Below are 13,921 nucleotides of genomic sequence, written 5' to 3' on the forward strand. Positions count from 1 at the left end.
CCAGGAGATCAAAAGTTGGCCGACAGTGAGAAAGATGATGGAAAACCCAAGAGGCATGAAAGAAGAGATGCTTCTCTGGCTTTGCCAGCTTCCATGTGCTCTGATGGTGCCAACTTTATTTTACTCATCTTCATTTCCTTATGGGGACACCATGATCCCTCTGTTAGCGGTTGGCGTCTTTCTTTTCTGGTGTGTTCTTTCTCACTCTGAAATTATTGTCAGTAAGTGATCTCATCAGCTGGCACTGAAAACTGACAGACTGGCTGTCCGACATGGAAGCAGAACAATGTCTATTCAGATCGGATTTGGCTCTTTGCCCAAAGGTCAGGGCAAAAACCCATTTAAAGAAAGTTTTAAAACAACTGAATATGAGGAGAAGTTAAAATCATTTAATAAAATCCTAAACATTTCGAAAGTTAATAACACTGACTGCAGTCCAAAAGAGAACAAAAAGTAAGCAAGTAAGTAAAAAGTATTACTTTTGTTTTTCATGAACAAAACATTTCTAAAATGTCAACATCTTGTCAGTCCTTTTGAAAGAAAAGAAGTCAAACATGTCAAAGGTGGTTGATCGATTGACAGGGAAATGAGGAAAAAGCCGAATGCTGGAACTGTGTTCTGCAATTCTTACAGCAATCGTAACAGAAGTGTGTCCGTTATTGTCACTCCAACATTTTCTGATCGCTGTAAATGTTCTATACTCCCAGCTTTGGTGATATCTACAGAAAGTGTTTTGGTGTGCATTTATGAAGAAGAAAACAGGAAACACAAACTATTACCTTGTCAAAGTGGTAAATAAAAAATGCATCTTGCTTTATGGCTAATGTAAACTCAAACATGTGGTTGCAGCAACTTACACAACAGTCCACTCCTTTATTTTCTCAAGAACTGAGTCATGACTACTGTACTAGATGGGGGAATTTTCTAACTTCTATCACATTCGCTTCTCTTTATCATTGTGCAGAAAGCCCTCACCTCCTTTGGTGTCAGGGAACCCAAAGGAGTTCCTTGGAGGAGGCATCCCATCTCCCTCTCTACCATTACAAACAACTATTAAAATATATGTGAATGTCTGTTTAAGTTTATTTCTGTTTACTTTTTTACTAAACAAATTGCAAGTGGTTAATAATATAACTATTGCTGATAAATCGTCATCAATATTATTTTTGATTTTTTTTTTAAATCTTAAGATCTGTACATTTTTGATGTTTTCCTCCTCCAAAATCAGTGTCCTACACTGAACAGTATCACAGTATCCTACACAGTATCATATATATTCCTATACATGCTTTTACATCTACCCAAAGCAACCAGGTGTTTGACTTAATTTTCACATGACACTGCATATTAAATCTAAGCTGAAATTCTGCAGTAAAGATGCCACTGGGAGCAGATACCAGTCTCTTTTTTTTCTGGGATTATGTAACCTCTTATTTATTCAAATGAGAGCAAAGCTTGTGTCAGCACTCGCACTGTAATGACCGATGCCATATCTCAACACTGACTTCCTCTTAGGCTGTGGATTGTTTCCTTTTTCCTCTCTTCATTCAAATGGTACAGATTTGACCCAAAAAGAAGGCAAATCCAGATTGGTTATTGTTCTAGAAAACCGATTTTTTTTTTTTTTGAGTTTTTTGGTATTTGGCAATTGGCAAAAACATTTAGTGAAGAACAGCAATGTCTCTCCACGAGCTGCATCTGGTGTGTGTTTGATGTAATGAAATAAGCCCTCAGTAAAGAAATGACTCTGTGCTATTCTTCATTTTATCATCTACATGACCCCCACCATACTCAGTCCTCCCAGATGTGAACTTGACCTCCGGCTTCCGAGCCACCAAATCCAGGCTGGAACTCATGATTTGTGGCGTTTAACCAGCAACAAAGCAAAGTCTCTCAAAATGATTGTAACTTTCTCCCTGATTTTTCTTGCTTTATGTCACAGTCATAAGATGAACCACAAGAAACAAAATTAGGTTGTTTTGCTTTTGCAGGATAAAAAAAAGAATAATTAGCCTAATTTTTTTAATTTAAAATATCCATGTTTTACCTTTGACTGGTGGTTTAAAATGCAAAAACTTGCCATTAACAAACTCTAACATATTTATAAAGTAAACAGACTGAACATGTGGATTAACAGCCAAAAGCTTGTGCAGCACTGCTGACCCAGCAAAGCACATGGATTTGATTAGAACAGTAAGGATGGCAGAAATAATGTGGAAATAGGATGCCAAGAACGTGCGAACCAAAAGAGGACAAAGGAAGCGATAAGGATTAAAACTGAAAACAGAGGCAGATAATTGTGTGTTTGTCAGATTTTGTGCATGAAATTTGTGTGTGCAGCATGCCACAATCCCTGAAAAAATGCAGGCAAAGGCTCCCTGTTTCTGAGGAAAGCAAGTCCAGCCCTGCATAGCAGTTTCTCATCCTTTTATTATGACACTATCTCATTAAATGGCCCTTATTACCTCAAAAAAATGCAACTCACAGAGGTTGAAAAGAATTTATCAGGCTCATGTATGCCCTTATACAAACCTGAGATTTATCTAGCACACAAGTGTTTGTGTAGACGCGTGAGTGTGTACCAAACCTCCAGATGCCTGTGCAGTTGCACCCAGACGCCTGTATTACTCACAGTCTGTTCCCTTTGTCCATCAGGTCTCACCTCCTCCCCCTTCAACTCCTAAAATCCTTCTTCCCTCCCCCTCGTGTCTTTGTGGTTCTAATTATTGTGCTCTTTTGTTGCAAGTTGCTGCAGACAGCAGGAGAACAAGAGCTGAAGTTCAGCCTGAATGGAACCTGGAAGCTGTTTAAAGCCAAACGTTAAAAGTTTGCTCCATCGAGGTCATAATTTAATCCAGATCTGTTGTTCTGTTGGATGTTTTCTGGCATCTTTTCTGTTCTATGTCACTGTGACAAACAGATTTAATGAGAGCACCTCCGCTGCACTGCATGACCGCAGCACTGTAAAGTTGCTTTGTGTGGCCTCATTGATGCTGAATCACTCAAAGCTGGACAGGAAGACTGAGGACAACAGAAGGGAGGAGCTAACAGGAAGAGAAAAGAAAAAAGGGGTCAAAGTGAAAAGAAAGGAAGCGAAGGAGATAGAGGGGTTCATGAGAAAGTGTGGCTGAAGTGTGGTGAAGGGAATGGGGGGGGGGGGTGAGAAAGAAAACAAGAGTTGTTTCCCAAACTTCAAGTGTTTTCACCTTATTTTTACCTAGTGTGAACTGCTTTCTCCTAAATCACAAGGTCAATAGAAGTGCAGCGTTCTGTTTCATATCTTTCTGCTTGCCTCCCTCTCAATCTGCTTATTCTTCTCTTTCCTGGACCCCAGTCAACGATTGTTGTGCACTTTCACTTCTTCCTCAGATGTAAATGTGTCAACAATCTGTTCAAAAAGTCGAACTTCCTGCACTGTCTAAGTTCAACATTTTCTGCATGTGCGTGCACGAGCATGAGAAAGGTACTGAGGGGCTGATCACTGAACATGGACAGAAAGTGTCTCTGAAGACGTCAGAATTACCACACAGTGTTAGATCCCATTTATGATTTCCCTTCCTGACTTGAAAAGCATTCAGGCCTCTTATAGCTGTGCGGCGCTTGGAGGCAAAAACAGAAAGACTGCTTTAAGTTAAAGGGATCTTGTGATTTCTTCATGATCTCATGACTTTGCCAAAGATCTGTGAGAAATTGAAAGGATAACAGATTTATGAAAGTATTGAGCTATAAAATAGACAGTCAATTCTCTTAGAACTCACATGGTGAAGATAGGTTGATTATAAACAAGAAAGCACTAAAACACATTGATGCATAATAGTTTTTTTTTTCTAATTTGTTCTGTCCAACAGCTGAGCAAACAGATGAGGGCTAAAAGATCTTGTGTGTTGGACAGATTTTATGGTTACAACAGGGGTTACGAATCTTCTGACACACAAGATGTGTATTTGTAAAAACAACTTTTGTAATTTAGGGAAAATTAGTTATATTGATTATATTTGTAACCATTTTTTGTTGAACTGGACGGAAAAGAAGAGCAGGAAAGAAGAGAGAGATGTTAGGGGGGTTAGGGGAAAACAGAAAGGGAGAAAGAAAATGGGGGGGGGGTTAAGGAAATAAGAGGATTATTATTATGAGGGGGGGGTAGAATCATACAGCAACAAGATGCAGGAGGTCTATGATCATTACTGGCAGGTGTAAATGTTGTTCTAAAAGGGGCGGGGCCTCTCCACACACACACTCAAATGTTACAAACATACCTGTTGGCTCCAAAAATGCTCTCATAAAAACATGTCAACATGTACACAATACAACTACAGTTCACATGCACATACTTATGCATACAAACGTGCATTTCATTCAGTCACACAAACTATTTGTGCAAAGGTGAGCTAGCACCTGTGCTCAAGTGAATATTTATGTTCTGCTGTGGTGGATGATAGAATGAAAAAAAAAGAGGGAGCGTGCCCAGACATCCCCAAACTAAGAGCCCCACAGAAGCAGCAGTGGTAGCCAGGACCCCCCCCCCCCCAACAACCACACAGTATAGCAGATAGAAGAAATCCACCTGCCGGGCAATCACGCCACCCCCCAGACCGGGGCCAGCAGGAATGCCACAGGGGCCCCCAATGTCACAGAGAGTGGAAGCTCCAGCCTAGCCAAAAATAATGGGCCCACGCCACGCCCGGGGCCCCAGCGTAGGTCCCCACCCCAGGAAGACACCCCCAGCCACAGACGAGCAGCCCACCGCCACAAAGGAGTTCCGAGCATCCCCCCACCCCAACGCCTGGCACGAGACAGGGCCCCCCAAGGGTGATTACACAAGATTACAAGGTCATATTTATTTTTTTAATTATGAACAATTTGGGGCTACATGGAAACCAACATTTCAGTCTCTCCTTGAAGCTGGATTTGATATTAAGTGGGTTAAGAGTGAATTTATGTAAAAATAGGCAGAAAATGGCCATCATTTGTTTTAAAAGATGTGATTAATTTGCAGATAAACTGGAATGTTCCCATTAGTATTGCTGCAGTGTGTTGGAGCTCTTCACAACAGAGAGATTAATGAGCAACAGATTTCTCCTTCAACTTTGCTGATTCTTACATCTAATGTCTCAAAGCATCCATTTCCGCCCAACATGTTGGTGGAAAACTTTACAAAACAGTTCACTCTTTGTTTAAAATTCAGGAATTTTGCTTCTGATCCACTAAGAGCCATTTGGGAGCCTTTTGGCAAATCCCCAACTGGTCATCACGCGCATTTTAAAAAGGTTTTCTTTTTCTGGTCAGTTCGCCATAAAGGTCTAATTGATGGAGTGTTTCACGGATGGTTGTCCTTCTGTAAGTTTCTCCCATCTGAGCGGAGGGACTCCAGACCTCATTTAAGTTAACTCTGAGCTTGTTGTGGCTGACTGAGTCCATTTGCAAAGATTACTTTCCTGGGCTAATCAGCCAAAACTAAGAAGTTTTTCAAAAGACTATTTGTGTTTAAAAAGCTGTGCTTTTGTAAAAATCTGCCTCTAGCTGAGAGAAGTTACATGTACAACTGTGATTTTCTTAATTTTCTTAATATTTCTGATAAGATTCACATTCAGTTTTGTTAGTCCTAGATTTGTCGCACAATGTTATCTCAATCTATTTAATTTCTGAGGTGTGCCACAACCTTCAGAGATAGTAAATATGTTGAAACTCCCCACCAGCAGCTTGGAACTGAAGAAGTCACTGAGATAAACAGGCAAACATTTTCTAAATGAACCTTCGAAGTTGCTGAGACAAACAGGAAACTCGTGTTAACTCTATCAGGTTCAAACAACCGAGCCTGCAGATCACACTGCAATTTCGGAAGCTTTTGTAATAAAAGAACGACTCGTTTGATCATCAGTATTTTACAATACAATACAAGTTTTTGTGTGAAATTATTATTTTAAAGAAAACACACAATTTATTTAAATGCTGAGACAGCAGAAAAAATATGATATAAAACCAAAAGCATAGAAAAAGCCAAAATCAATGTCAAAATCATTATATGAAGCTGCTGAAGTGTCCTGAGTCTTCTGAATAACACAATGTTCAGTTTATGTATAAAAATGGAAATAGAGTAAATTATTATTCATTACTTCATCTAAATATTTTTATAACCCAAGTTTTGAGTACAAAGGAACTCTACTGCCATCTTCTGGTGGTAAACACACAGTGCAATTTTTTCCACATTGCCCTTTTGAGCCTAACATGGATCTGCCTGGGCTTGTGCAACTGTATTTGTCACTCATAGTAAATCACACAGTTGCCATAAGTGATTATCTCTGTTTTATGCACTCAGTCTTGCATGACCTTGTGCCTAATCAAATATCTGCTGGTACAGGTGAGATGACGTAACCTGTTTGCATTAAGTCCCATATCTTACATGAACAAACAAGGGTTATTTGATTTCTCTTCTGCTTTTAACTCACTTTAGCAACAGTCTCTCTGATAAACTTTGTTCAGGTTACAGTCTCTAAAATACAGAGAGACAAAAAGGATTTGTCAACCATTCTGCAAGTCGAATCTTAACCCTTGTGCCATCCTAGGCACTTTAATATTTGGAGTTGGGTCATTTAGACCCACAAGACAGTGCTCTGAACCTTTTTTCTTCAATGATTTGTGATCTTCACTGGTGTCCATGGATTAAATGAAATCTTTCCACCTTTATCCACCTTTGTCATGGTAGGGAGAACATGTCAATGCAAGGGTGGGGTCATCTAAGATAGCACAAGGGTTACATGATCCAGAGGAAGATTGGGAGAAATTCACGTGGTCAGATGAAACCAAACCAAAGGTTACTCGGGATGTTTTGAGGAAGAAGAAGGCATCATCATGCTTTGGGGCTGCTTTTCTGAGGAAAAGGATGAATGACAGCCTCGAATGGAGAGATTTTGGGCAAAAACCTCCTGACTGTCAAATACTCCTCCACTGTGGTTTGTTATCAAGAGTGTTCATTTCAAACGTTTGTGAAGGGATTCTGATCATCTTCTTAACAGAAGCGTCACTTAAATAATGACTTATTGGTGCAAGGAGATCTGACTCATGAAAAAATCATGTCTGAATTTCACAGGTAATAGTGTCATTTGTGCTATATTTAGAGATGATGGTGCAAACAATTATATTTACACACATGATATATGCATGTTTTTATTTTTGTTTCCATTAAATGGTAGCTTTCCTATTAGGAAAGTTGAATATTGGTTAAAACTGTTAAATTTTACAAAGAAGCAATTATGAAAAAGATGCCAATGCTTTGAATTTGACTTCTCAGTTTTTGTCAATTAAAAAATGTTAAACTATTGAGTTTTTTTGCGCCTTTCTTCAGTGATCGACATCTGTTTTTTTTTGCTGGTGGTACGTTCATGTAACTGATAAAATATTGGTTTAAAATTTTAAAAATACTATTGAATTTTTGGGATCAAATGAAGAATCATTAAAAGAAATATAAATGGACTGAGATCAAACTTCTGCCGTCCTCTAGTTCCTCACAGGGTAAATTAAACGTCAGAAAGCATAAAAAGTGACCAGGAAAGTGAAGATCAACCAGAGCCATGATGGTTGGAAGGTTGCAGCCTGGTTTCTTCTTTGTGAACTCTGGCAGCCCCTGGCGTTGTTACTGGGCCTCTGATCTGTGGGGTTTCCCTCAAAGTGGACCGGCACACACACATTCTCCAACACCTCACAGGCCAGGATCAGGTGTTTCCTTTCCCGCTCCACTTTTCTGATCCCACAGGTTCCTGGAGTGCTCCTCACTGTGACAAAAGTGAACGGCTGCTGGCTGATGCACAGATTGTCCTTGAACACCTTCCCCCCTTCGTCTGAACACACAGCCCTCACTCTGTCCAGGTCCTTCGGGTGGAGGAAGGACTGCGTAGGCCGGTCGCAGCCTCCCAGACTCTTGATGAACTTCTCCCACTCGTTGTGATCAACAGAGTCTGGAGTGCCAGAGGGCAGGTGGCGTTTCAGGAACCTGCTGTATCCGTTGTTCCATTTGGAGGGCTGGCAGGGAGCATCGTTTCTGGCAGATGTTTGCTTACCCAGCAGCAAGCAGAGGGCAAGAGAGACAAAAGCTCTGCGTGCAGCCATCCCCACACGGTCCTAAAGCACAAAATACTCGAAATGTGATATAAATCCCACTGTGTTTCCATGCATATCACTCTTTTCTTTTCAGTAAACCTTAAGTATTGCAAATGTTAGATAAAAAGCATATAGGACCAGGCGGATAGACATACATCTTTGAGGAACTGGAGAGCAGCTGTAAGAAATTCCCTACCTTGTTTTGGCAGCAGTACATGTTCCTGTAAATCACATCAGTGACCTGAATGAACACTTCAGCCGTTGGATATGTCTGCCGTCCTGCAGTTGCTGTTCCACATTTCACTTCCTGTGAGCTGAGTGGGAGGAGCTTGTGCACTTGCGCCTCTGTCCACGTGGCTGTGCTCCAGAGCTGTGCTTCTAAACCATGACTGTCCAACTCCAAACCCTTTGCAGAGGCCCAGATTTGGTGCTGAGAAAAGATGTGAGGGCCGGTCATAATTCGTCCAGTATTCTAATGACATTAAAGGCCAATAAACTGTTTAATGACAATGTTATTGCAATGGGATACATGCATTTTTACCAATCACTCACTATGAAGAAATCAGACACATGGTTTGTAAAAAGTGCTGGCGGCTGCCAATTGTTGAATGTATGTTTTCAACAATCCCCCCAGTACTAAATATACTTGAGTGCAGTATACCAACTCCCATTGTCTAGCGTTTAATTAAATTTTATTTTGCAGGAAACTCAGAAGAACCAATAAAATAAAGTAAGTTTGTTGGTTGGTTTCATACATGGAGGTAAAAGTCTTCAAAAGGAATGTCAGTGAAGGTTCTCATTCATCCAGGTGACGCTGTCCTTACGGTGAGTCATGGCATCTGGACTTAAAATGATCTTCCTTTAAATGTGTCCCCACCCATCCCAGTGTCTGATGAAGCTTTTTGGATGAGTGCTGCGACATTTCAAGAACAGTCTTTTTTCCAGGTGCCATGACTTAACTTCAGAGAATCTTCAAACTGATTTTCAAAGAGACTAAAAGCTTAACAACATAGAAAGGAAAAAAGTACTGGTACGATTTTAACAATAAAATATAGTAACAATAACAGTAACACCATAAAGCACAGAACTACGGAGCCCGCCGGGCTCCGTACAGAACTGTGGCATCATCTGCTTTTTTGTCTTCTTCAGTCAGGTATGGAAATTTTAAAGGTAAGAGTTAATAGTTCCAGTGGATGTTTGGTCTTGAGATGTTAGTTTTTAACAGTTTAATTTATGATTAAATCCACAAAAAAAGTCAACTTTGCACAAATTTGATTTTGTCTTCCTAAACTAAGATTACATTTGAAAATGATCATTTTCAAATGAACATTTTTAGAAACAGCATTTCAAAATTTGACCCCAATTTGAAGACTACAGTTTTAAAAGTGAAACTCACAAATATTTTTCTAGAGTTATTTCTAAAACCAATGAATGAGATTGTTTACTGTGAGAACATCTATTCCATCTTCATTGCTATCTTTTAAATCATGTTTTTATTTAATAAAAGACTGCTTTTTTAATTTAGTGACAAAATGTCCAGTGAACTTAAAATTTGTGAGCCAAATCATGGAAATCATGTAATGCGCACAATTATCATAAACCTATTATAATGAATTAAAGTGTTTTCTTTTAAATGGTAATTGACTAAAATAGCAAAATCTCATTTTTTTCTAACAGCAAATAGATCTGTTTTTTTAACCCAAAAGAAATTCAATTATTTTAAGGAGCAACAATTACCATCAATGTTTGTGTCTTATCTCATCAATTTTGTAACAAATGTCTCAAGAGGTTAATCATAACCCTTGTGCTATCTTGTGGGATCCAGATGACCCCACCCTTACATTGACGTGTTCTCCCTACCATGACAAAGGTGGATAAAGGATGAGAGCATTTCATGTAATCCATGGACACCAGTGAAGATCAAAAATCATTGAAGAAAAAAGGTTCAGCGCACTGTGTTGTGGGGTCCAGATGACCCCACTCCCAATGTTAAGATGTCTCCAAGGCACGTTAATGTTGGGAGAGGGGTCATCTGGACCCCACAAGGTAGCACAAGGGATAACAGGTTTTTATTTCATTTTATTATCTGCATGAATCACTCCATCTGTGTGTGACAAAGACGTAGAGGCGTTTGGATCCATGTGCAATTGTGTTTTTATTTGACAAACACATACATGGCTCAAACATATGGTCAAGGAGCAGATAAGTGAACTGGCAAACAAACAGGTAAGGGCAAGGGAGAGCGAAGTCAAAGCAGGAGAGGGTCAAAATACACAAATGGCTAAACAGAGTCATTCGATTCATTCTGCCAGCAAATGCAAAACAGTCGTGGTAATTGCTGAGTGCAGAACAGCAGGTGGAAGGTCCTAAACATTGATAGGAGACGTAGTGAAGTTGAGAACCACATGAAAGAAAACATTAAGGAGATGGCTACCTCTGGTGGTCGGAGCGGGAGACAGAAGCTTGAGCCTTGACACTGTGATTCTTTCATTGTTATTTTTATTTTTAGTCAACACTCACTGCCTGAACTTGAACTTTTTATTAGGCCTTACAGTCTAGAGCAGTATCATTGGGTTTGACATTTTTAGCATTTGCCTCAAAATGAACAGGTACACACTTGTTGTCCACTTTATCACAGGCCAGAATCAGACGTTTGGTTTCTTGTTTGACACTTGTAACCACACACTTTTTATCAACCGTCACAGTGAAAAAGGTAAAATCCTCTTTGCTGATGCACAGGTTCCTGTCGAACACCTTCCCTCCTGCAGCTGAGCAAACAGCAATCAGCCTGGCACGTTCTTCATTAGGAATGAACGACTGAATGGGTCTGTTGCACAGTTTTTTGTCCATGATGAATTTCTGCCAACTGTTCTGGTCATTTGTTGTGGGACTTCCAGGGGGAGCATGGTGTCTGAGGAATGTGTCATGAGCATTGTTGTTGATGGAGGGCTGGCACGGTACATCATTGTGAGCTGATGCTTGCTGACCAATCAGGATGCAGGCAGCAAGTAAGATAAAACATCTGAGAGCAGCCATCACTGAGCAGTTCTGCAATAAAAAATGACAAGAAGAAATAATGGCCTCAGAAGTCTGTAAAATCAACTATTCACAAACTACTTGCATGCATCTTTACCTCTACAACCTTTCATCAACTTTTCAACAATTTCAATAATGAGCATACTGTAAATTTAGTGATAAATTCTGGCAGTCCACTGGAACAGTACAACAAGAGTGTCAAAAATGTAAACTTTCCACGCAACATGCAGTTGAGATATTATTCTGATATTTCTAGATTTGACATTGTGATTCACAAGGAATATCATACACAATTTAAATGTGGATCAGCAACTTTCAGGTATAGAAACAGATACAATGTTGTTTTTTTTTGCTGTTCTTTTTCGCAGTGCTTTCGTATGTTTGCTTAGATTTATTTATTCTCTCGTATGCCTTTTAAAGGGGAATGGACAAAAGCGTCCTCTAAATGGATTCATAGAAACTGTGACCCTTGTTGATGTTGATGATGTCTTTAATCTTTTGTTTTAATAATTTGTGCGCTTAGGTCGATTAAAATCTTTCTCCCACATGACTTCAATGTTTGATGTCATGTCATCTTCACCCAATATGTGGAGCCTATCCCAGCAACTGCTGGACGAAGGCGGGGTATGGTATGGTTTGCCAGTCCATCGCACTACCGCACCACACTCACATGTATAGCTTTAGATCTGCCAATTGACCTACAACGCATATTTTAAAATTGTGGGAGAAACCCACACATGCACGGACAGAACATGCAAACTTCACACAGAAAGGTCTCAGTCAGCATTCGAACCAAGGCCTTGTCGATGCAGTGAGAGAGCTAAACAAGTTTTGATTCCATCAAAATATAAAAATAGTTTAACACAACTACATTCAGTCACGCACCTTTGCTTGACTCAGTGTTGATTGGTTTACCTGCAGCAGCTATAATCACTCTGGTGTCCCGCTTGCTGTCACACTGCTACTGAGCTGAGCAGAGTACTTTATATGTTGCTAGTTTGGGGAGATAATACCTTACTATCAATATGATTTGAATTAAAAGAAGATTGACCTAAACTGAAACAGGACAGCAACTTTAAGAGAGCAATTTGAATATGCAAAAAAATAGAAGTTTCTGACTTTTATCAAAGATCAAAAGTACTGATATTGAATTTAAAGAACAACTTTATTGGACTTTGTTTTATTCTCATCAAACTGGAAGAATTCACTCAGTCCTCTGGTTTTAGAATATAAGTCAGATGCCAAGAACGATACTGACACACTTTCTGGCTTGCTAAATACTGGAATGAGGGGTGGTGCATACCCTGTATATACAAACCAAGGGCTTTCCATCTATCCATCTTCCAACCTGCTGTTACTGAGGCTCCTGGGGCCTGTCCCAGCTACTATTGGGACATGCTCCAGCTGTCCCAATAGTAGCTAAACAGGCTCCAGTCCCTGCTACTGTTGGGCAAAGGTGGGACACAGCCTGACCAGTTTGCCAGTCGGCCGCAGGAATCCAAGGGTTTTCTATAATACTAAAGTAAACAATATTTATGTACACGACCCCTGTTCAATAAAAATAAAATTAATTCATTATAAAAATCAAAAGAAAGTTCATTCTGACCATAAAGTCTGTTAAAAATCATGTTTCAATATTTGCAGTTAAATGAGTAAGAATCATATGTCTATAGAATCATTACCATTTTCATTCCCAATGATAGCAGATGTAGTATTCAAAGCAGCCAGAGGCTAATTTACAATGCACTAGTAAGGAATTTTACCGCCAGAGAATATCACATCTGCTTTACATACATGAAGAATTTTTTCATATTATCATATTCCGCCATAGGTGGAAAGTTTTGCATTAAATATGAGAGCTGACCACATTCAGAACATAGGATAGAAGTGGGGGGACAAAATATCAACATGAATTATTTAACCTTTTTAGTAACTGGCTGTAGTTTTTTTTACAGTTGAAGCAGTGAATAGCAATGTTTGTTGATTTCAACAGAAACATCATACTCTTGTGCATCCTGGTTAAAATATAGACAATTTTTTAAAATAAAAGTAAACTGACTGACTGAAAAGAGTGATTAATGATGTTTTCTTTTGTAAAGTCTCCTAAGGTAAATTTTTAACACTATTTGTCTCACTAGTACAGTGAACAGTTCAGGCACCCTTTTGCAAAAAAAAGAACTTCAGGAGTTTATTATATCCTTGATTTAGTAATCCTTCATAATTTCTTTAGCTAAACATTTAGTTAAATCAATAAAATGTTAATGGTTGCTCTGTTCATTCAAAACCTCTGGACAGACAGTTCCTCATATCTGTTCTTTATGCAAATACTTATAAGAACAGTTTCACCATCCCTGGAGTCAAACACTTTAGTCATATTAACACTAATTGACACTAAAAACGTTTTCATTGCTGTTTGTATTGAAAACGCAGTCTCAAGGCAGGTTTACATAAATGGGACAAAGAACTAATGTTTTCTATGTGAACAAGCTTTTATACATTTAATGTTTGGCATTTATTTCCAAACATAGAGTAAAGTTTGGAACATATTTTATCAGAAACACATATCAGCCAGTATTTCTGCAGTAAAATAAAAATGAATGCATTAAATACACAGCATTTTCATTTGATTACCCTTTATTTATGAGTGGGCACTGGTTACAGCAAAGCAGTGTAGCTGATTGTCACAATATGAGGTGACAAGAGTGGCCTGGTGTACATAGGAGGCAGATGACTCTTAAGTTCAGGAACAGGTTTTATTCTCTGGTCTCACACTCTGGCTGCACAGCTCACA

At 39.2% G+C, this 13,921-nt stretch overlaps 1 protein-coding gene and 1 long non-coding RNA gene across 2 annotated transcripts; both read right to left on the reverse strand.

The window, feature by feature from the left end:
• Positions 1-5,899: 5,899 nt before the first annotated feature.
• Positions 5,900-8,441, reverse strand: LOC101158970 (angiogenin-2). The gene is made up of 2 exons (XM_004077916.5): positions 8,291-8,441; positions 5,900-8,115 (listed from the first exon to the last, which is right to left on the reverse strand). The coding sequence occupies exons 1-2, from the start codon at positions 8,309-8,311 to the stop codon at positions 7,522-7,524; spliced, it is 615 nt and encodes a 204-aa protein (XP_004077964.3). The 5' UTR covers positions 8,312-8,441; the 3' UTR covers positions 5,900-7,521.
• Positions 8,442-10,575: 2,134 nt separating this feature from the next.
• Positions 10,576-12,115, reverse strand: LOC144984505 (uncharacterized). Its single transcript, XR_013648254.1, has 2 exons — positions 12,016-12,115; positions 10,576-11,142 (listed from the first exon to the last, which is right to left on the reverse strand). It is a non-coding gene; the product is annotated as an uncharacterized LOC144984505 (long non-coding RNA).
• Between the last annotated feature and the right edge of the window lie 1,806 nt (positions 12,116-13,921).

Source organism: Oryzias latipes, chromosome 16 (genome assembly GCF_053564925.1).
Source record: "Oryzias latipes strain Hd-rR chromosome 16, Olatipes_Hd-rR_3.1".
Lineage (NCBI taxonomy): Eukaryota > Metazoa > Chordata > Actinopteri > Beloniformes > Adrianichthyidae > Oryzias > Oryzias latipes.